Consider the following 22,203-nt stretch of genomic DNA (forward strand, 5'->3'; position numbering starts at 1 on the left):
GATCCATTGACTCCTGTTTTCATGGAAACTCTTGATTGTTATGATTTGCATGATCTTGTGTTGAATGATGATGATGATATTCATGATGCCTATTGCAAGCTTTATAATTTATGTATGAAATCTCTTGAATGTTCTTAAAAGCTAATTTTAAAAAGGCCAAGCTTGAAAAAGATGATTTGATTGCAAAATTGGATGAAGCCAATAATTTGAATGAGAATTTTAAAAATCAAATTTCATCTCAGGTGGACAAAATTAAGAGTTTGGAAGAGCAACTAGTTGAATATAAAATTGAAGTTGAAAAATTAACTAGTGCCAAACTTGTTGTTAAGCCTAACTCAAAAGAAAAAGATTTTTATATTCCCCAATTTAAAAGGAATAATGAAGAGTTGAAGGCTAATATTGCTAGGATAGACAAAGGTAAACAATCTGATGTTAACGTTGAAGTTTCTAAACCTATGTCTAAAACTCCTCCTAGGTTGAATAAAAATTCTAAATTTGTCCCCACTTGTCATCATTGTCATATTGTTGGTCATATTAAGCCAAATTGTCTGAAGTTGAGGTCTTTGTCAACCTCTAAGGTTAGACCTCCTTCTAGGAAGCCGAGTAGCTCTAAAACTACTTATGTTTGTCACCATTGTGGTGCCTCCGGTCACACTCGGCCTAATTATTTCAAGTTGTTTCCTCATAAGCAAGGGTCTAATAGGTCTCATCCTTTGTCTAAAGGCTCTGTACCTATTCTTGGTGAGTTATTAAAAGCTTTGAGCTTTTTAACTCAATTTCAGGGGAATTCTAATTCCTCTATGTCCTTTAGTAGTCATACTAAGACACGTACATTTTCATCTTCATGGCCAAAGACTCGTGCTGTGTGGGTGAGGAAGGATCCTAAGACTTAATTGTCTTTTCTGTTTGTCCTCTGTTTAATTCTTTCTATCTACAGTAGGACTCTCTTTGCTTGATTTTTTATCTGCTTTTGGAATCATGCTTTCATGCATCTGCATTTTTTTCCTTTCTTGCTTTCATGCATACACATCTTTCTTTTATGCATTGCTTTGCTTTGTTTAATATGTTTTTGTTTGTTTGTCTTCAGTTTTGCTTTATTTTGTTTTTCAAAATAAAATAAATAAATTGAAAATTTTAGAAAAATACAAAAACAATGTGCGTTTGTGTACATTGGTTCTTGTGAACCTTAAAATGGCCATTGAAATAGAGTTTTCTAAACTTTCTATCTCTTGTAGCTTAGATGAGCATTCTTATGCACAAACTAAGTAAGTAAGTTTTGTGGTTCTTTGTTTGTGATGAGTAAGGTTAAGTGATCTCTTGTACTTAACACTCGTATCACTCTTTTTGATGGGTAGGACTAGAAAATCCTAAGAGAAAGGCATAAATAACCATTTCACCACTGTTATCCGCCAATCATGAAATGACATTTGTATGCTTCGGCATAGCAAAAATGCAATGTCAATGATATCTGTATGCTTCGGCATAGCAAAAGTGCAATGTCAAAAAGCTTAACATAATTGGGTATTTCTTTTCTCTCCTTTGTATACCCATGCATGGTTTGCTTAATAAAAAGAAAATATGCAAAGAAATAAAAGCAAAAAGAACAAAATGCTTTAAATATGATTACAAGCATGTTTTCAAGGAGATGTGGGAGTTATAGGATGTACCTTGAAAGTAATAGTCCCCATCAAACAGTTATGATTGTGTGTGAGTTAAAGTGATTTTCTCATATCTCAAATCGTCATAACATAGAGACATTTATGCATTCGTGCGATGTTTTCACACACAACACGCAACATTTTTTGTTACTTTTGATACATGTGCAGGTACAATGTGATTTGGCCATCACAAGGTTTACATGTGTTGATGTATGCTCACTAAACTATCTTGACTTGTTTTTGAAATATAAAATTGGTTAGACTTGTTTAGTGTGTGTGTGAGTTTTTGGGTGCTAAATGTTTAATTTTTTTATTGAGAGGTTAAAATGTTGGTTGAATCTTTGGCTGAATTGCATTTTTGATTGCATTCATATCTTGTTTTGCTCCTCTTTGAAAAACTATTTTTAAGCCATCTCGACACCTCTCGATACCTGGCTTATCTGTCGAGCTCTTAAGTTGCATCTTATCGCAATCTCTACACCTCTCGATAGCTAGGTGGATCGATCGAGATATCTCATCTCCTCAACAGCTTCTCGATAGTTGTTCGATCCATCGAGGTTGGCTCGATAGCATCTCGACAGCTCTCGATCGATCGAGACACCCTTGCATGAATTTTTTTCTTTCTTTGTTTTGCATGTTTTCCCTTTGTGTCCATAGCATCTTGTTTTTCTTTCTCTTGTAGGTCTATGGTTCCTTGTTCTCCTCGTTTCCTTTATATCTGTTTTCTGTCTTCCTCCGATCAAGTCTTTTGGCTTTTTATGCCCTTTGACAATCGTGACAAAAAGGGGGAGAAATTGGAAAATTTATGGTTTCTTTTTTTAAGATTCTACAAGTTAGGGGGAGAAATACATGCCTCTGTAAGGGGGAGATGTGTTTCATCTTGATAGGGGGAGTGTTCACCTCCTTGTTGTTGTAGGAGCTTCTTTTAGCTTCTTGTTCTTGTACCTAGGTCTTGTGACCATATATGACATACATTGGACTTATTCTCTTTATATGCGATGATGTATGTTTTCTTCACTTACCTCTACATGTGTTGTTTCTTTTCTCTCTTTATACACATGTTTCTTTAATTTGTATGCAATTTATTATTTCTGCTTCACACAAAGATGTCTTGATGTGTTTTGTTTAAAGTGTTTCAAAAATACAGGTTGTCAAAGTTTTCCATGCCATGAACTCTCTTCTTGCAAAGTTTTTCAAGAGTTTGTGTTAGGGTAGATTTTATTGTATTCAACAAGTGAGTATGAGTATGAGTTGAGTGTTTTATGACTTCTCTCATATATTCCTTTGATTGTTTTGGTTTTGTCACGGATTGCCAAAGGGGGAGATTGTTAGAACATATGTGGTTCACTTGTTAAGAACATATGTCATTCTTTTATGTAATTGGCTAATCCTTTTGACAAAATGCACTTTATTTGTATTTGGGTAGATTTAGGATGTGTTTAATACTCAAAGAACATGTTGTTCAAGTTTAGTATTAAAGCCATGAAGATTGGACCAAGAAACAAGTGAAGAAAATGTGTTTACTAAAGCTAAACACCTGTTGGACACCTCTTGGACACTTGCTGGACACCTACGGACAGCTGCTCGACAGCTGCTTGACAAATAGCTATCTATCGAGGTTTAATGAGGCTCGACAGATGCTATCTATTGAGGTATCTATCGAGGTTACAGAAATCAGAATTTTCAGATCTGATTTTTGGGCTAGGCTTTTGTATTTGTGTAGGGTTTCTTTTCTCACAACCCTAGGCATATATAAGGCTTATTTTAGAGGTCGTCACATAAGAGAATACTGCGTCTTTGTGCCTTAGGGTTTTGTAACCAAGTGCTTCTTGATCTTCATTGTTGATGAAGTGAAGAACTTTGCAACCAACATTCTACTTTCTCAAGTTGGTGAGTGAGTCACGTAATGAGATTCATGCAAAGGAGTGAGTCACGTACTGAGATTCGTGCAAAGGAATGAGTCACGTACTGGGATCTGTGCATCAAAGGGTGGCATTCATATATTGAAGAGTTCAGAGGTTCTAAAGCAATAGAAGGTTTCTGTTGTGAGTTCATCTAAGGGGATTGTAGAGTCTAGGGACAAAAGTTTTGTACTAGATCTGAAATTTCTCTTTTCTATAGTGAATTGCTTTTCGGGAAGGTTTTCCCCCAGGTTTTTTACTGTAAAACTGGTTGGTTTCATTGGTTTTCCTGGGTCATTATATCTTGTCTTATTTATTTTTCCGCGCTGCACTTAGTTTTGACATGATATTGATGTTTGTTTGTTTTAACAAGTTTTATGCATAATAAATCTAATTAACAACTTGGGTTTAAAACTTGTTAATTCTATCAACCAGGGTCTAAATTTCCTAACAAAACTGAATTACCTTGGTCTATGGTTTGCGTCCAAGCATGGGGAGACATTACTGCGTTGAAGTTGACTTTAATCCATCCCGGAGGGGTGGATTCCAGCATGCAAGGTTTTTCAGGTACAGAAAATGCTCTTTCCAAGCTTTTGAGTGACTTTCAAAAGCATTATTAGTTTCTCTCACAAAAGCAATTGGGTTAACACCCATCTTGTCATGAAGCACCTTGTTTCTAAGCTGTCAGTTTTGATAACAAACCGCTGCAGTCTGCACCAAGGCCATCTAAAGTCTGCCCACACAATTTTTACAACAGTGCAGTGTGCAAAAACATGCACCAATGTTTCCAACTTCTCTTGACATAGCACGCATGCATTATTGTTCTTGTACCTGAAATCTCTGTAGCAGCACTCCCCTTGCTGGTAGTATGTCCCAAGCTCGCTTCCACAACATTAGCTTTAGTCTTTCATGGATTTTAACATTCCAAAGTTTCATCCAATCCTTGTTTTGGAGACGGGTTTTGGAGGTAAATCTTCTTTGTTGATCAAGATAGATGATAAGCTTCTTTGACAGAGAAGGAACCATTTGTGCTTGGTGCCCAACAGATTTGATCATCTTTGTCTTGGAATGGAATGTGGATATTAAGAACTTTTGTTATCAAAGACTTCCATTAGTTTGGAACGGTCCCGTTGCTTGGATTCCATATCAATTAATTCAGCCACTAGAGCAAAATTTGTTGAATAGTTTTCTTTTGGTCGAGGTCTAAACTCGTCTACTTCAGAAATCCATGGGTCCATCCTATATGCTGATGTTTCGCCCATTCCCTACTTCATAACAAAGCCCTTTTTTAAGTATTAACAACAAATCCTTACACATGTAAAAATGTCTTTGCAGACCCAGGAAGAGTTGTTGGGTCTTTGAGACCTTAAAAAGGATCTCCCATGAAGATATTTGCATTTGAAAATCTTTGTCCACAGCCTATATATCCTTATTATCTTCCACTAGTTCCCGTGCCTACTTGGTCACCAAGACGCTTTATTAAAATCGGCACACCTTGTTTAAAACCCATAATATAAGATAGATGCGATCTATCTCCAGTTGTTCCATTTTTACTTAAAAAACATGTTGGATCATTTAGCACCATTCACCTCTTGCCCCGACCACCTCATATATTTATCTAAACATTCCTTTATTGCGATTAGGTCATCCTCCCTTAGCTTTAACAAAAATAAGGAGATCGATCATATGCAAATTGCAAGTGCGATATTGATGGGCTTGACTGACTCACCTTTATGCCGCTTAGCTTCCCATTTAACTTTTCCTTACATAAAAATCTCGATAAAACTTTAGAGGCTATAGAATGAATAAAAAGGGAGACAGGGAACACCTTGCCTTAAACCTCTATGTGGTTTAAAAAAACCATAAGACCCTCCATTGATTAGAATAGGAATTAAGAGAGGAAGTAGTAATGCATTGTTCCACTTCCACCTATCGCATCCATTTAGGGAAACCACAGCAAATTAAAATACTTTTTTAATAAAATGCATGTATGTGATAATATTTTCTATCCAATATTAATGCACCAACGAAATTATAACAAAATGATCAATTTGGAAATTTCTCAAAATTTAAGATTTTATAATTTCAAGTTAGAAGATCAAGGGGTCAATTTGATTTAGACCCAAAATTGAGGAGTAATTTTTTTCTTATTTCTATATTATTTGTAATACTTACTACTATTCCATGTAATTATTATTCAAATATACCAATATTTTATCAACAACAAAAAAAGCAATCAAATTGTAAAGATGAACTTTTTTTTTTCTTTTGAGAAAGAAGATCAAAACTTTTATTTCATAGGTAGGCCAGATAAGCCAGCCTATAATACATGTGAAATATCTAGTGGTACATCCTCCATCCAGACTTGCATATGAGTTAATGAAACAGCTCTTCTTGCTAAAGAAGAGGCAAGATACTGTATGTCCTTCATAATGTGGCCAAAGCTTGATAGCGAGTGGGTGTTGTTTTCTAGTGCTGAGATGAGTGTTTGCGAGTCCCCTTCCAATATTATCGGTTGGAAACCGGTCTCCAAAGCCAGTGTCAAAGCCCTTCTTGCTGCCATTGCTTCCACTTCAATAGCTGTGAAAGGTAGTGTGGTTTTTTCCGAGAGAGAGAGACCATGACCTGCCCCTCTGCATTGCAAATAATCACCCCTAAGTCGGCACTGTTTTCTGTTGCAAATATAGCGCCATCGAAGTTCACTTTGTAAATGTCATTGCTCGGAGCTTGCCATTTGGTATTTGGTCGACCCACTGGGATTATTGAGGAGGAATTGTGAAGCTTGAACTCACGCAACCTGTCCTACGATATGGCCAGCAGCTCATTGACTGGGACTGCTGGTTTTCCAAGACGAAGGTTATTTCTCCGATTCCAGAATGCCCACGCCACCATGGAGAAGAGTGTAGGATCCCTGTTATTTGCAAAAACACAACCGATTAGATCAATAAACGACGTCGCCTGCTTCAGGCGACTATGGTTCCAGAGCTCCACTTTTGTCCATAGATCGAGTAATTTTGGGCAGAGGTAGAGTGCAAGAACCGCATCCTCCTTTTGATTGCGACATTGCTCACAGAGGTCTTCACTAATAATTTTCCGCTTCACCAGGTTCGCCTTTGTAGGTAAAGAATTTTTTGCCGCTCGCCAAATAAAATTTTTCACTTTGCTCGGAACCTGTAAACTCCAGATTGATTTCCAAAGTGGTTTAAGGCACTCGAGGACAGATTGGCCAGGTTGAGAATTTTGATATTCCTGCTGCAAGAAGGTGTATCTAGATTTCACCGAGTAATCTCCAGTCAGGGTGAACGGCCAAGTGAGGGTGTCTACTTGGTCCGTGTGGCTCAAAGGGATTTTTTTAATCATTTCTGCTTCGAAGCTCAGCAAATTAGCATCCAGCAAGTCCTCCTTCCATGCTCTGTGCTCAGTATCAATTAAGACATCAACTTTAGCCTCTACCAGTGCTCCTGTACATGGTGTTACAATTTTTAGGGAATATTTTGTTGGCAGCCAACGTGTTCCCCAAATTGAAACTGAGCGCCCATCTCCAATCCTCCATACCGCCCCCTTTTGTATCACTTCCCTGCCTTTAATAATACTTTTCCATACATATGAAGCTGAACCCGGATTATTTGCTTCCATGATTGTACAATTTGGAAAGTACTTGGCCTTAAAAACTCTATAAAACAAAGATGTTTTATCATGTAAGAGCCTCCAAGCTTGCTTAGCTAGGAGGGCATCGTTGAATCTTGAGAGGCCTTTGAAACCCATCCCCCCTTGTGACTTCGGCTTGCAAAGCTCCTCCCATTTTGTCCAATGGATTTTTCGGTTCTCCCCTCTTTGCCCCCAAAAGAATTTTTTAACCAAAGCCTCAATATCATGGCACAATCCAATAGGTAATTTCAAGCACGACATCGCATATGTAGGCAAGGCTTGTGCTATTTGTTTGATTAAAATCTCCCTTCCTGCTTGAGTTATTAATTTTCCTTCCCACCCTTGCAATCTTTTCCACACCCTCTGCTTTATATTATCAAAACTCTCTTTTTTTCTTCGCCTAATGAAAGATGGTAATCCTAAATATTTTTCATAATGCTGAACCACCGGTACTCCAAGAGCTGTTTTGATTGTGTTTTGCATGGCTTGTGGGGTTGACTTGCTGAAAAATAAAGTGGTTTTGTCTCTATTTATTTGCTGCCCTGAAGCACCCTCATACTTGGCTAGAACCTCCAATAATTTTTCACGCTCACTTTCTTTTGCCCTACAAAAAATAAGACTATCGTTTGCAAAGAGAAGGTGGGTTAGTCTAGGACCATTCCGGCAAATAGAAACCCCCCTTATATCACCCATTGTTTCAGCTTTTTTTAACAACCCATGGAAGCCCTCTGTGCACATCAAGAATAGATAAGGGGAGAGGGGGTCTCCCTGTCTAAGGCCTCTAGTCGGGGTAATGTGTCCCTGAGGTTCCCCATTTATCAAAACTGAGTATATGGCTGTAGAGATACTCTTCATCATCAGTTTAACCCAAGCCTCTGCAAAACCCATCTTCCTCATTAATTTCTCCATGTATAACCACTCCACCCTATCATAAGCCTTGCTCATGTCTAGGTTCAAAGCCATGTACCCTGTGTTACCTAATGAGTGACTTCTCATGTAATGTAACATTTCAAAAGCCACCATAATATTATCGGAGATTAAACGGTCCGCCATGAAAGCACTCTGGTGATCAGAAATAAGCAGTGGCATTATCCATTTTAACCTGCTTGCTAACACCTTAGAAAAAACTCGAAAAAGAACATTACTGAGGCAGATAGGTCAATACTGAGAAATATATTCAAGGTTTTTTACTTTTGGAATTAAAGTAGTAAAAGAGTGGCAGAGTGCATTAGGTAAAGTACCTGAATTTAAATACAACAAAATTGCATTTGTAACATCAGTACCTACCAAAGACCAATAGTTCTGATAAAAAAGTGGCGGCATTCCATCCGGTCCAGGAGATTTCAAAGGTGCCATCTGTTTTAATGCATTCTCAACCTCATCTGGAGTAAACTCTTTTAGCAATTCCACATTCATTTCATCGGTGACCTTTGTAGGTATTTGCTCTAAAATCTTATCAAAATCTTCGGGTTCACTAGAGGTAAAGAGCTTTTGATAAAACTGAACCACTGTATCAGCCACTCGGGTTGGATGAGTGCACCATTGGCCAACTTCATCATACAGCGCTTTGATGTAGTTTCTTCTTCTTCTTTGCGTTGCCTTACTGTGGAAAAAGCGAGTGTTTTTGTCCCATCACGAAGCCACTGCACCTTTGATCCTTGAGCCCACATTTTAGCCTCACGGTCAAGGAGTGTGAGTATTTCTTTCTCTAATAATTTCATTCTTTTATTGCTGCCCCCATTCATCGCAAACCTTTCTGCCTTCACTAGCTGCTTCCTCTTTCTTTCCAGTTCTCTTCTCACGTTCCTGAAATTATTTTTACTCCAATTGTTCAGCTCCTTCCCACACTCATCTACCTTTTTTATCACCTTTAATTCTTCAATTTCCCCACTGTCTCGCTGCCACACAGCTTGTACTGTGTCCGTGCAGCCTTGCTCAGTCAACCACATCTGTTCAAATCGAAATGGTCTTTGCTGGTGGCAATCCATTCCATCCGGTGTAATCAAAATGGGTCTATGATCTGATGCATCTGCCTCTAAATGATAAATTTTTGTGTCTGGAAATAAGGCTAACCATTCCGGAGTTGCTACCGCTCTGTCGAGATGCTCCCACACTGTATAGCCCTCAAAATGTTTGTGCCATGTGAATTCGGATCCTACAAAACCCAAATCAATAAAGCTGCATTCATCAAGTACCTCTCTAAATGCATGCATCTGTGCATGTGGTCACACTCTGCCAGCCCTCTTCTCAGATTGTTTTGTTATCTCATTGAAATCTCCCCCACAAATCCAAGGTGCCAATCCCCTTGCTTTTAAGTTCTTTAACCGGGACCAAGCCTTATGTCTATTTTGTGTATCTGGCTCACCATAAAACCCTGCAAATCTCCACTCCTCCTCCTTATTTTTATTCACTGTTGAATCTATATGATTTTTTGAGAAGGTTTCAATTGTTAAATGAAAACCTTCTTTCCAATAAATTACCAAACCACCGGCCTTATTTCTTCTAGGGGCCACAAATTTATGCTTAAACTTTATTTTATTTTATACAAAAACTAGCCTTGCTTCATCCGTCTATGTTTCGGCTAAAAACACAACGGAGGGATCTTTTGCCCGCACCATATCCACGAGTTGATTTTCTGTTCGTTGGTTCCCAAGCCCCTGACAGTTCCAACATAAGAGACTCATTGGTTCCGGCGGAGCTAGGAAGCAGCCTTCACCGACTTGTCAATTGTTTCTTCACTCCCCCAAGAAACTAATTTTCTTCTTTTCTGTAAGTCTAATTGAGCTTCTTCTCTGCCACTTCTTTTTTCCCCCACTGCTTTTTCCATTACAATTTCTGATTCTGTTTCTACCCTTGTTACTCGCTTCCATCTCCTTGTGTTCAGCTCTAGACGGCTTGTAGGTTCAGCTATTACTGCAGCAGCAACTCGGTTTGAGACAGAGGAGGGGTGTGCACGTGATTGCACTTCAGTTGGAGAGCTTCCTTCATTAATTGTCAATCCATCCAAAATATTTTCCTTATTGTACCCCCACTATTTTTCCAGAAAAGAGTCCTTATGAACATCAAATTTGCATAGTTCTCGATCAATTTCCTGAATCTGTTCCTCAAACAGCTCCTTCAATTTTTTTAAGGCATGATTATCGGACTTTCTTCATTGGGATCTTTTTGAAATTCATGAGCCGTAGCATTTGAATTTGGAAACAGCTGATCCTCCCCCTGAATATCTGGAGCAGAACCTGCATTGAATAAATGATCATCTCTTTCCTTTTCTGGTCTTACTATCTCCGGCGTCGGACCCCCCTTCCGGACCACCACCACTGGCGGTTTCCTGCTCTGTTTTGAGGTGCTGCCTTCGTCGAGTAGTTCTGTTTGGAGTAAAAACTAGGGACCACGACCACATTCTTCCTATTTCATGTGAAAGGCAGTGCACGTATCCATGGACCATATTGTTGCGACTCCAACTGCAATGTACCTTCATTGTCAATCCAAAGGCCACAGTCTCTATCAGTGTGTGTGAGGCAGCCACACCAATAGCAGAGGTTGGGAAGACGTTCGTATTTGAAAGATACCCACAACTCCTTGCCATTTTCGAGTGTGATTACCCGTCCATGGCTTAAAGGTTTGGATATATCTACCATGACACGAACTCTTATGAAGTCGTCCCCTTCAATCTCTGTGTTATTTGTTGTTCTACTAACCATACCAATCACCTCACATATTTTTTCTGCCACCTTCTGTGTTCTGAATCTAATTGGTATATCATGTACCTGGACCCAAAAATTTGCCATGTTAAATTTCATATCATTTAAATCAATATCCTTATCATACCGTTGCAACACCACAAGGTGTTTATCAAAACTACATGGCTCTATCTCCAAAATTTTGTCCATCTCCTCCTTGTTATCAAGAGTGATTAGCACAATGTGATCAGCCTCCTTTTTGACCTTGAAACCGTTTCTCGATCTCCATATCGGGTTGAAAGTCTTCGCAATAGCTTTGATGTTCAAAGCCCTTTTGGTAAAAAACTTTGCTGCAAGAGTAAATTCCGGTGCTACCACTTCTTCAATCAGTCGGAGACCATTCCCTTCCTAATCCGAAAGAGTTAGACAACTCCATGCTTTGGTGAGGTCGTCCATTACTAAGAAAAAGTGTTTCCCAATTCCCATGAAAGAAAATAGCCCCACAAAACCTAAGGTAACACTGTTACCAAAGGGACAAAGAACTCCTTCTAAAGAAGGGACATCCAATTCTATGACCTAGGAGAAGAAGGTGCACCCTCTTTCACTAGCGAAGAGAAACTTTTGTAAAGATGAACTGAAAACAATACATTCTAGCAAACAATAAATTGATTGAAAACTTTTTAGAAAAGATATCAAGCTTTATAAGCATTGAATTTATTCTAAAAATTTGTTGACTGGAATAACCTTCAAAAAATTGGGAAATTATTGTGTACTCCCGGAATACTATAAATGCATACTCCCTCCTCTCACATAAATGGTGGGTCTTATTAATTAAATTCATGGTGGGACCCATTATTTATGTAAGAGGATGGAATACGTATTTATGACACTCTAGGAGTACATAATAATTTTCCCAAAAAATTGGTCATTTGGAGCAATCTAATTCCCTGAATTTATTGAGAAATCGACTTTTAGGATTATACCTGTTAGAATATGGTTTTATATTTTCTGAGTTACCTAGAGTTGGTCCGTATTGGTTATTGAGAACTTACTTTTCTTGGCAATTCATTATAAGACAGATCTAGGTAACTTTGAAAATGTAAACAAGTCATGCTAAGAGGTATCTTGACAAACATAAGGATTATTATAGTCAAAATGTTTCCTTGCAATGGGATCTCTTAAATGGACAAAAACAGCGTTCATCTGGTGGCAAATGAAGGATTTGTTCCTTCCATTATCAATATCACAATAAAGCAGTGCAAACAATAGTATATTATTTCATATGAGGCTCGTCTCTGGTAACTTTTTCATTGCATTCGTGTGCGGTGGGCTATATTAGGGAAGCATTTTGCATTTGACAAAAGCACATGTTGAAAATAATTTGGTCCTTGTAATTTGGCTAGGCTCTACCACATTTGGAATAGCCCCATTTGGGTAAGTAGGTTAAATTTGTTGGTCTCTTACCATCTTGATTTCGGCAATTGCAAACGTACAAAATTCTTTCAAAGTAAAATCACTAACCAATATATTTATTACAAATGAGTTTAAACTTTAAAGATCGATCGTAGCAGAAGATCGATCCTCCTTCTAAGAACCCAATTTAGTGGTAATTTATGTTTTTAATTTTTAATAGCCACAATTTCTACTGCTATAAAAGTAAAACCTAGGAAATTTATAATTTAATATATAAAAATTACATTAGAAATAGTCTTTATAGACATCAAAACATAAAGCATGGTTATTAATTATAAAACTATTAAAAATTACAAATAGAATTAATTAATCTTTTAGTTAATAGTTTTATAATTAATAACCATGCTTTATGTTTTGATGTCTATAAAGACTATTTCTAATATAACTCGAGTAATCGTTTCAAGAATATATATATATATATATATATATATATATATATATATATATATATATATATATAACTCGAGTAATTATAATTATTTTTACCCCCAAAAAAAAACAATTATAAAGGACTAAAAAAAAGTACTCGTACATGGCTGGTAAAAAATGGGTTCAGCTTCTATTCAGTCCACAGAAGCCGTGTGTTCATAAAAAATTATTGCAGAGATTTATACTATCAAAATTATTGATTTTTAATTATTGTGTATTCTATTATAAGGAAAATTAAAAGAGTTACTTATTATTGACAAAAAGTCATAATAATAATAAATTATTATTATTATTAACATCATCATCATCATTATTATTATTATTAAATAGGTAATTAAAACAAACAATTTCCTTATATATATATATATATATAGACTCCTTTATAGCCAAACACTCATCTTTTTCAAAAACACAATTTTAAAAATTTGAACCAAACTCACCAATAAGCTTTTTTGATTAGCTAGTTTTTCATCTGCTAGATCTTCATGGAGGCTACTCAAGAGCTGCAGCAAGAAACTCCAAGTTAGTCCCACACACCAAACTCGCTGATTAATTGATGAACATGAATAATTTATTTTTTTGGGTACATGAGTACATCTTCATATTTTGATTTGAAAATATATTTCATGAAATAAGGAGATATTTCAATTTTTCTTTATGTTAATCCGTAAATTCGAGCTATATCAATTCTAGTTCTTCAAACCAATAATTTTTTTGTCAATTCTACTCTACTACCTCTCAATCCAAACTGGCCATAAAAGAGAAGAGTTTGTGCACCAATATCTACCATTAAAGTAGTATTAGTAATTAATGAAATATACATAAAGAAAACCTTTACACTTACACGCATGTAGTATAGTCTATTACTCCTAAGCTTTTAGGCAGCAATCAAAAGCCAAAACCCCGTATTCCTATTATCCATTCCAGGTTGTATGTAGTAAACATGTCAACTAAGGCAGTCACTACTCCAACATGATTGAAACCAATCTTGATTAATTGTTCACTGGACTGGTTTACAACTATATGGGCTAATACTTGCATATAATTTCTTTCTGTGTTTTGTGCATGATTAGCTGATGAATGACACAGCAAAACTCATATAAGGCACTTTTGTTACCAGCCTAATGAAACTTCCTAGACTCGGACATTACAAGTGGTGGCTTCGTGTGGCCGCTTACTCCTCCTTTCTTGTTGCTGGCCAGACTACAGCAACTCTATTGGGAAGATTATACTATGATCAAGGTGGGAATAGCAAATGGATGGAAACATTTGTTCAATCAGCAGGCTTCCCAATTTTACTTCCTCTCCTATTCTTCTTCTCACCCTCGCTGAGATCCACTCCAAGCACCCCCTTAAACACTTCCTCCATGAAATCACCACCTCTCTACACCCTTGCCTTTCTTTACCTTGGTTTTGGCCTAATGTTGACATTGAATAACCTGATGTATTCATATGGACTCTTATACCTCCTTGTCTCTACTTATGCTCTACTAAGTGCAACCCAGTTGGCCTTTAATGCCCTCTTCTCCTATTTCCTCAATTCACAAAAAATCACTCCTTTTATACTCAACTCTCTTGTCCTTCTTACAATATCAGCATCCCTTCTTGCAGTCAATACCGACTCTGAAAACATGATAGGAGTCCCTAAAGGAAAGTATGTAATTGGATTTCTTTGCACCCTCGATGCATCTGCAACATACTCATTAGACCTTTCCTTATTACAACTGTCTTTCCAAAGAGTAATAAACAAGGTGGTCGATACCGTACCGGTACCGGCCAGTGCACCGATACCGGCACACTTCTATATTGTACCGAAAAAAATACCGGCCGTACCGGCCAATTTCGGGCAATACCGGCCGGTACAGAAAAAAGCTTTTTTTTTTTTTTTTTAGTTTTGTAATTTTTGAATTTTTGTAAGGGCATAATAGTAACTTATTTACATTAACTTATTAGTATTATTTGTTTTCTTAGTATGCAATGAACAACTAAGCTTTCTATTTTTTATATTGTGTTTTTTTTTTCTTTTAATTGATACTAAAGTCTAAAACTATGAATAATTTGTTATGAATTAAGGTAATGTTTTATGATAAACTTTTATATTTACTATAATATAAGTGAAATATTATATGTTTATAAACATGGTTCTAGAGATTTTGGTGTGTGTGTGTGTGTGTGTGTATAAAATAGCGTTAAACCCGAAACGGTACACCGGTATTGACCAGTATCCGAAATATATCATACCGGTTGCCAAACCGATACAGCCTCCGGTACGGTATTGACTTCCTTGGTAATAAAAGATGAAACTTTCTCTGCTGTGTGGGATATGCAAATATACGCATCATTTTTTGCAACATGTTGTTGCTCGGTAGGACTTGTTGCAAGCAGAGAATGGAAATTGTTGGGCAAAGAGATGGAGAATTATGGAAAAGGAATGGTATCCTATATGATGACCCTAATATGGACGGCTATGACATGTCAAATTTCTCCAATAGGTATGTTGGGGTTGATTTTTGAGGTATCTTCCCTCTTCAGCAATGTCATTAGCACATTGGCTTTGCCTGTTGTTCCCATTCTTGCGGTAATACTTTTTCATGACAAGATGGATGGAGTGAAGGTGATGGCTCTGTTGTTGGCAACCTGGGGTTTTCTTTCATACATGCATCAACACTCTCTCGATGACTCTAAATCCAAGGTTAACAAAACCAGTACTAAAGAGGCTTCCGGGGCAGGTGCCGTTATAGACGTTTGTTGATGACACGGATAGTTTTTTTTTTTTTTTAATAAGTGTACTGAAAACCCAGGAATTTCGGCTATGCAGGTTCCCATTCAATCTGAAACTTTCTCTATTTTTGTTTCACTATTTTGGCTTTATTTCCTATACAGCAAAAAATGAAAATAAAATTGAAAAGAATGACAATAACCTCGTAAGGAAGATGATAGGGATCCAACTTCCAAGTTATGGTTTTTTTACCACATCTATCATAAAAGTTAATGCTTGTTGGTACAACTTCATTTTTTTCAAATTTTTTAAAATGGGATTGTCTGAAAATATTGCACCTAAAAAGTGAAGCTTAAAAAATATATATACTTTAAAAAAATGCGATTTGAGAATATATTTTTAAATTTATATCAATTTGAAAAGGTTGTACCTAAAAGAAAAATGAAATATAATAAATTTTGAAAATATACTTTTAGAATGTGAATATCGTAAACATATAAAGATGTCATAGATGAATAAGATTTTCCTTGAGATTAATTTTACCTTTTTTTTTTTTTGGAGAATGAATAATGTGATCTTTCATTAAGAAACTCCGGCCAAATCAGCCTGATATGAAGCAAAAACATCCGATGGAATATCTTCCATCCATATTACACAATTTGGGATAGTAATAGCTAACTTCGCCAAATCATGCACTACTTGGTTGCCCTCTCTCTTTGTATGAGAGTAAGACAATAAAGAGAAAGTGGAAGTGAACCTATAGGCATCCTGTATCAATAGACCAAAAGGAGCAAGTCCAACGTCCTTGGTTGCTAATGTCTTAATCACCAACAGCGAGTCTCCCTCAAGAATAGCTTCCGAGATGCCCACCTCCCTAGCAAACTCAAGAGCCCTTGTGGCTGCCATGGCTTCAATTTCTGTTGGCTGGAGGATTTGTGGGATTTTTTCTGACATTGCAGCAATCACTAAGCCTTCTCTGTTCCGAATGATGATGCCCACACTTGAACAGTTATCTTCGGCAAAAACAGCTCCATCAAAATTAATTTTGAAGACATTCAATGAAGGAGGCTTCCAATGCGTTCTTATGCGTGGTCAACTAGGTGGAGGTGACGGTAGGAGTGCTTGAAATTCAGAATATTTCTCAACTGCTAAATGAGAAAGATGGTTTAAGGAGCAGCATGGCTGTTGGAAGCGCACCTAGTTCCTCTATGTCCAAATCGTCCACACCGTGAAGGCAAAGAGAGCTGGCTTCCGTTGATGCTCAAACACCCAAGCCATCAATTCACTGAAGCTTGAAAAAGACCTCTAATCATGAAAATTCCATATGATATCCTTATCCCACACATAATCCAGATTTTTACAACTCCATACCGCATGAATCATATCTTCCATTTCACACCTACACCGGTCACAGGTCTGATCACTGATAATTCTTCTTCTCACGAGATTGCTCTTGGATGGAAGAGAGTTTCAGCAAGCTCTCCACACTAAACTCTTCACCTTATTCGGCACCTCAATGCCCAAATTTTCTTCCATAAACCTTCCTCATGAACCGGTCGAGCCTCCATTTGAGAACCATCCTCTGCTTCCTTCAAAAATCGGTATCCTAGCTTACAACTGAACTTCCCATCCTGTGCAAGTGGCCAATACAGCGAATCCTCAGTAGCAACTCGAGCCAACGAAATTTTCTTAATTTCTTTTGCTTCTTGCAGTGCGTGTCCCTTCATCTATCAAACAATCCACTGTTGCTTCCTCCATAGATTCCACTATTGGAGATGCTACCTTTGTTGGGTGTTTTCGTGGCAGCCAATAATGTTGCCATATTTTTATAGATTTCCCATTGCCTACCCTCCAACCAGCTCCCTATAAAACAACATCACGACCCCTCAAAATACTTTTCCAAGCATATGATCCTGAAGATGATTCTTTTGCATCTAAGAGAGAACCATTGGAAAAAAACTTCGCCTTGAACACTTTATAGAAGAGAGAGTCCTTATTATGGATAAGGTGCCACGCTTGCTTGGCTAAGAGGGCATCATTAAATTGAGCCAAATCACGGAAGCCTAATCCTCCTACCATCTTAGATTTTGTTAGTTCACTCCATGGGAGCCAATGAATTTTTCTTCGATCTCCCCTTTGGCCCCACCAGTATCTTCTTATCATAGCCTCTATATCTTCACAAAGCCCAATAGGAATTTTAAAGCAACCCATGGCATAGGTAGGAATAGCTTGGATTACAGATTTAATGAGTACCTCTTTGCCGGCTTGTGATAACAACTTGCTTTCCCATCCTTGAAGCTTCCTCCATACCCTCTCTTTTATATAATCAAAGCTCGCCTTTTTCCCCCTACCCACAAAAGACGGCAGCCCTAAATACTTCTCATAGGATCTAACTTCTTGAAGTTGGAAAAGATTCTTAATAGTTGCTTTTGCTTCTTCCGATGTAGACTTGCTAAAAAAGATTGCAGTTTTGTCTTTGTTGATCTTTTGCCCCAACAAAGACTCATATTCAGCTAGCAACTTCAAAATATTATTACAATCCTCATAGGTTGCCCTGCAAAAAAGCAAGCTATCGTCTGCAAAAAACAAGTGGGTTAATTTCGGGCCCCTCTTACATAAGGAGAAACCTTTAAGATCACCAATTCTCGCCAAGTGTTTAATAAGAGCATATAGACCTTCAGTGCAAAGGAGGAAAAGGAAAGGAGAGAGGGGATCCCCTTGCCTTATACCTCGTTTGGGATGAATCATTCCCATTGGTTCTCCATTCACCATAATGGAATATGTCACCGTTTTGACACAACTCATCACAAGAGCAATCCACCTAGGGCAAAAACCCATTCTCTCCATAAGTTTTTTCCAAATAAACCCATTCAACCCTATCATAGGCCTTACTCATATCTAGTTTTAGGGCTATAAATCCATGTCTACCCGAGCTATGGTTCTTCATATGATGGAGAGTTTCAAAGGCAACCATAATATTATCTGAAATGAGGCAATCTTTTGCAAAAGCAGATTGGTGTTCAGTAATTAGGGAAGGGAGGAATTTCTTTAGTCTATTAGCTAGGACCTTAGAATAAATTTTGTAAAGAACATTGCACGGACTAATAGGCCGAAACTCAGTCACTAGTTCAAGATTATCAACTTTTGGCACCAGAGTAATAAGAGTATGGTTTATAGGGTCAGGTAAGGTACCTGTTTTTAACCAAGAGAGGACTGCATTGGTTACATCATACTTCATAACCTCCCAAAAATGCTGATAGAATGGTGGAGGCATTCCATCGGGACTCGAAGCCTTTAAAGGTGCCATCTGATTTAAATCTTTCAACACTTCCAATTCTAAAAAGTTTCCCACCAAATCGGCATTCATCTTCTCAGTCACTGAACATGGGATTTTCTCAAGAACCTCACCAGAAATACTCGGGTTTGAAGAGGAAAAAAGCTCTTCATAGTAGTTTAATAGCTCCAACCCCATTTCCTCATGCTCGGTTACCCACTCACCTCTAGCATTTTTTATCCCCATAATTAAATTCTTCCTGAACCTCTTGGTTGCTTTGCTATGGAAAAAGGCTGTATTGCTATCTCCTTTACTCAGCCACAAAGCCTGAGACCTTTGACACCACATTCTAGCTTCTCTATCTAGAAGAATATTTATTTCAGCCTTGAGACCCCTAACCCGAGAGTTGTTCCCTCTAAGTATTGCTTCATTTTCGGCCACCACAAGCATTTTCTTTTTCTCTACTAATTCCCTTCTCACATGTCCGAAATTATGCTTACTCCACCAAGTCAATTCCTGTTCACATTGAGCTACCTTTTTCAAGATAGCTAGGCTAGGGTTCAGATCACAAGGATTACTCCAAATTGCTTCAATAGTTTCACCACAAAAGGGCTCTGACAACCACATTTCCTCAAACCTGAAGTATTTCTTCCTACTAGGTTCTTCTAACCCCAGTAAATTTACCCAAAGGGCTGAGTGATCCGATGACATAGATTGAAGATGATGGACTCTAGTTCCCAGAAATTTATGAAACCAAGAATTAGTAGCCAAGCAACGATCCAATCTTATTCTAACCAAGTGACCTTCATCAAAATGTCTTGCCCATGTGAATTTAGAACCTACAAATCCGAGATCCATAAAGCCACACTCATCAATCACATCTCGTAATAACTGCATTTGATCATGGTTCCTCCTTGGCCTACCCAACTTCTCATCATGTCTAATAATTTCATTAAAATCCCCGGCACAAAGCCAAGATGTGTTATGCCTTGAATTCAAAGTCCTCAACTTATTCCATGCTTCAACTCTCCTTGAGGTCTCGGGTTCCCCATAAAAACCAGTAAAACGCCACTCATTTTCAGAATTCCCATTGATAATTGTATCGATGTAATACCTGTGTGAATCTACAACAGTAAGGTTCACAGTATTCTTCCAAAATAACACTAAACCACCACCTCTATTAACCCTCAGCACCACCCACTTCTGATCAAAATTAATTTTACTCAAAGTACGATCTAGCCTTGCTTCATCTGCCCATGTTTCGGCTATAAACACGACAGAGGGATCTTTAGCCTGTATCAAAGTAACAAGCTCATTCTCTGTACGTAGGTTCCCAAGCCCACGACAGTTCCATACTAACAGACTCATTGCTTCTGGCAGGGCTGGAACCCAGCCTCCGCCAATATCTTCTTCTTAGTTGTACCTGCTTGAGAAACCTTCCTTTTCTTAGGTAACTCAAGTAAGCTTTCTGTTTCCCCAGCCGTACGTTTTTCCCCTACTGCTTTAATCATAACTGTATCTGTTCCAAGCTCAGTTCTAGCAATTCTTTTCCACGAGCTTGCATCATGCATGGGATTGTTTTGGATATTAGAAATCCCAAGTAGAGAAGCATGTGATAAGGAAGTGTTGAGTGGAGCACATGCTTGTGAGGGCAGCTCGTTAGAGTCCTTAATAGAAGGTGATTCTATAAACTTTTCCTTATCTAAACATGCTCTGTTTTCAACTATATTCAAGGCCGCCAAGTCAAACTTACGGATTTTCTTATCAATATCATCAATTATCTCCTCAAAATCACCGGCTTCCTTATTTCTCTCCACAGAATCCGTTATTTTTGAATTTTCAAAATCAGTATCACTGCCTGACTCTTGTGGCATCATATTCTCCATATTTATTTCCTAAAAATCCGGAGCAATATTTGCACTAGGATGATTACTAGCACTTTCCTTATTGGGTCGAACAACCTCCGAAAAAGCTTTACCTGAATGGACCACCACCACAGGAGGCTTCTGAGCCGATTTGTTTGTCGCCGGTGTACCCGATTTCCTACTAGCAAAAAAACCAAGAACTTTCACCATATTTCTCCTTACCGAAACAAACAACGCTGCCTTGATCCAGGATCCGAATTGCTGTGACTCAGTTTTCAGGCTTCCTTCACTCTCAATCCAGAGAGCACAATCACAATCATTGTGTGTTAAGCAACCACACCAATAGCACAAGTTGGGGAGTCTTTCATATTTGAAGGACAACCATAGTTCTTTGTCGTTATCCAGTGAAATTACCCTCCCCCTACACAAAGGTTGAGTGATATCCACTGAAACTCTAACTCTTATATAATTATCCCCTTCCGATTCGGAATCATCACTCGAAACATCAACCCTGCCTGCAGCCTCATATATTTGTTCGGCCACTTTACGTCTCCTAAATCTCACCGGAAGATCGTGCACTTGCACCTAGAAACGAGCTCTATTTAACTCCATATCCCCCACGTCTGTATCTCTGTCATAGCATTGTAATACCATGAGGTGTTTATCAAAACTCCATGGCTTGGCATCAATCACTTTCTCCATCTCTTCCTTATTATCAAGCGTTAACAAAACCACATGGTCTCCCTCTTTTTTGATTTTAAAACCATTCATTGATCTCCATAAAGGTGTGAACGTTTTGGCTATAGCATCTATGTTAAGAGCATGCTTTGTCAAGAATTTTGCAGCTAGTATATACTCTGTTGCCGTTTGTTCTTCTGAGATCCGAAGGTTTGACCCTTCGCACTCCGATAGCGTTAAACAACTCCATGATCTCGTTAGGTCTTCCATCCTAAGGATTAAAGAAAAGAAAACTGTTTCCCAAAACCCTAGAAGAAAAAACCACAAAGCCTCAAGGCAAACTTGTTGCCTTGGGAAACACAGACACCTTCAAAGAAGGGACTACTTTTCTACAACCTAGGAGAAGATGGAGACCCACCTTTCGCTAGTGAGGAGAAACCCTACCTTAATTTTACCTTGTGTATGACGAAGAAGCTGAAATATATATTAGCAAGAATGGAAGGAAATTAATCAGTTATGGACCTTTGTTTTTTTGACTAAATCATAATTTAAAGAGAAACTTAATTAAATGAAATTTTTTTGACTAAATTAGATATGCCACATATGAAAAGAATGGAAGGAAATTAATCAGTTATGGACCTTTGTTTTTTTTACTAAATCATGTCCATAATTCAAAAAGAAACTTAATTAAATGAATTTTTTTTTACTAAATTAGATATGCCACACATGAAGCCAGGACTCAAAAGGAAACTTAGGGTATGTTTGGTTATTGTTTCCCCTTATTTTCTATTTTCAAAAACAATTTTCTATTTTTAAAACTAAAAAACTTGTTTGGCAACTCAAAATGGATAAGAAACAAAAACTATTCTCAAAACTCA

General features: G+C 37.7%; 3 protein-coding genes across 3 annotated transcripts; 1 reads left to right on the plus strand and 2 right to left on the minus strand.

Annotated features, from left to right (window-relative positions):
* Nucleotides 1-5,879: 5,879 nt before the first annotated feature.
* On the minus strand, nt 5,880-8,623 carry LOC142611959 (uncharacterized). Its single transcript, XM_075784102.1, has 3 exons — nt 8,495-8,623; nt 6,366-8,269; nt 5,880-6,231 (listed from the first exon to the last, which is right to left on the minus strand). The coding sequence occupies exons 1-3, from the start codon at nt 8,621-8,623 to the stop codon at nt 5,880-5,882; spliced, it is 2,385 nt and encodes a 794-aa protein (XP_075640217.1).
* Nucleotides 8,624-8,652: 29 nt separating this feature from the next.
* LOC142611960 (uncharacterized) lies at nt 8,653-9,420 on the minus strand. Its single transcript, XM_075784103.1, has one exon. It carries the CDS (start codon nt 9,418-9,420, stop codon nt 8,653-8,655), a length of 768 nt encoding a protein of 255 aa, XP_075640218.1.
* A 4,493-nt stretch (nt 9,421-13,913) lies between these two features.
* On the plus strand, nt 13,914-15,541 carry LOC142611961 (putative purine permease 11). Its single transcript, XM_075784104.1, has 2 exons — nt 13,914-14,540; nt 15,089-15,541. Exons 1-2 carry the CDS (start codon nt 13,914-13,916, stop codon nt 15,539-15,541), a joined length of 1,080 nt encoding a protein of 359 aa, XP_075640219.1.
* Nucleotides 15,542-22,203: the final 6,662 nt, after the last annotated feature.

The sequence above is a fragment of the Castanea sativa genome, chromosome 10, assembly GCF_040712315.1.
Source record: "Castanea sativa cultivar Marrone di Chiusa Pesio chromosome 10, ASM4071231v1".
In the NCBI taxonomy this organism is placed as follows: Eukaryota; Viridiplantae; Streptophyta; class Magnoliopsida; order Fagales; family Fagaceae; genus Castanea; species Castanea sativa.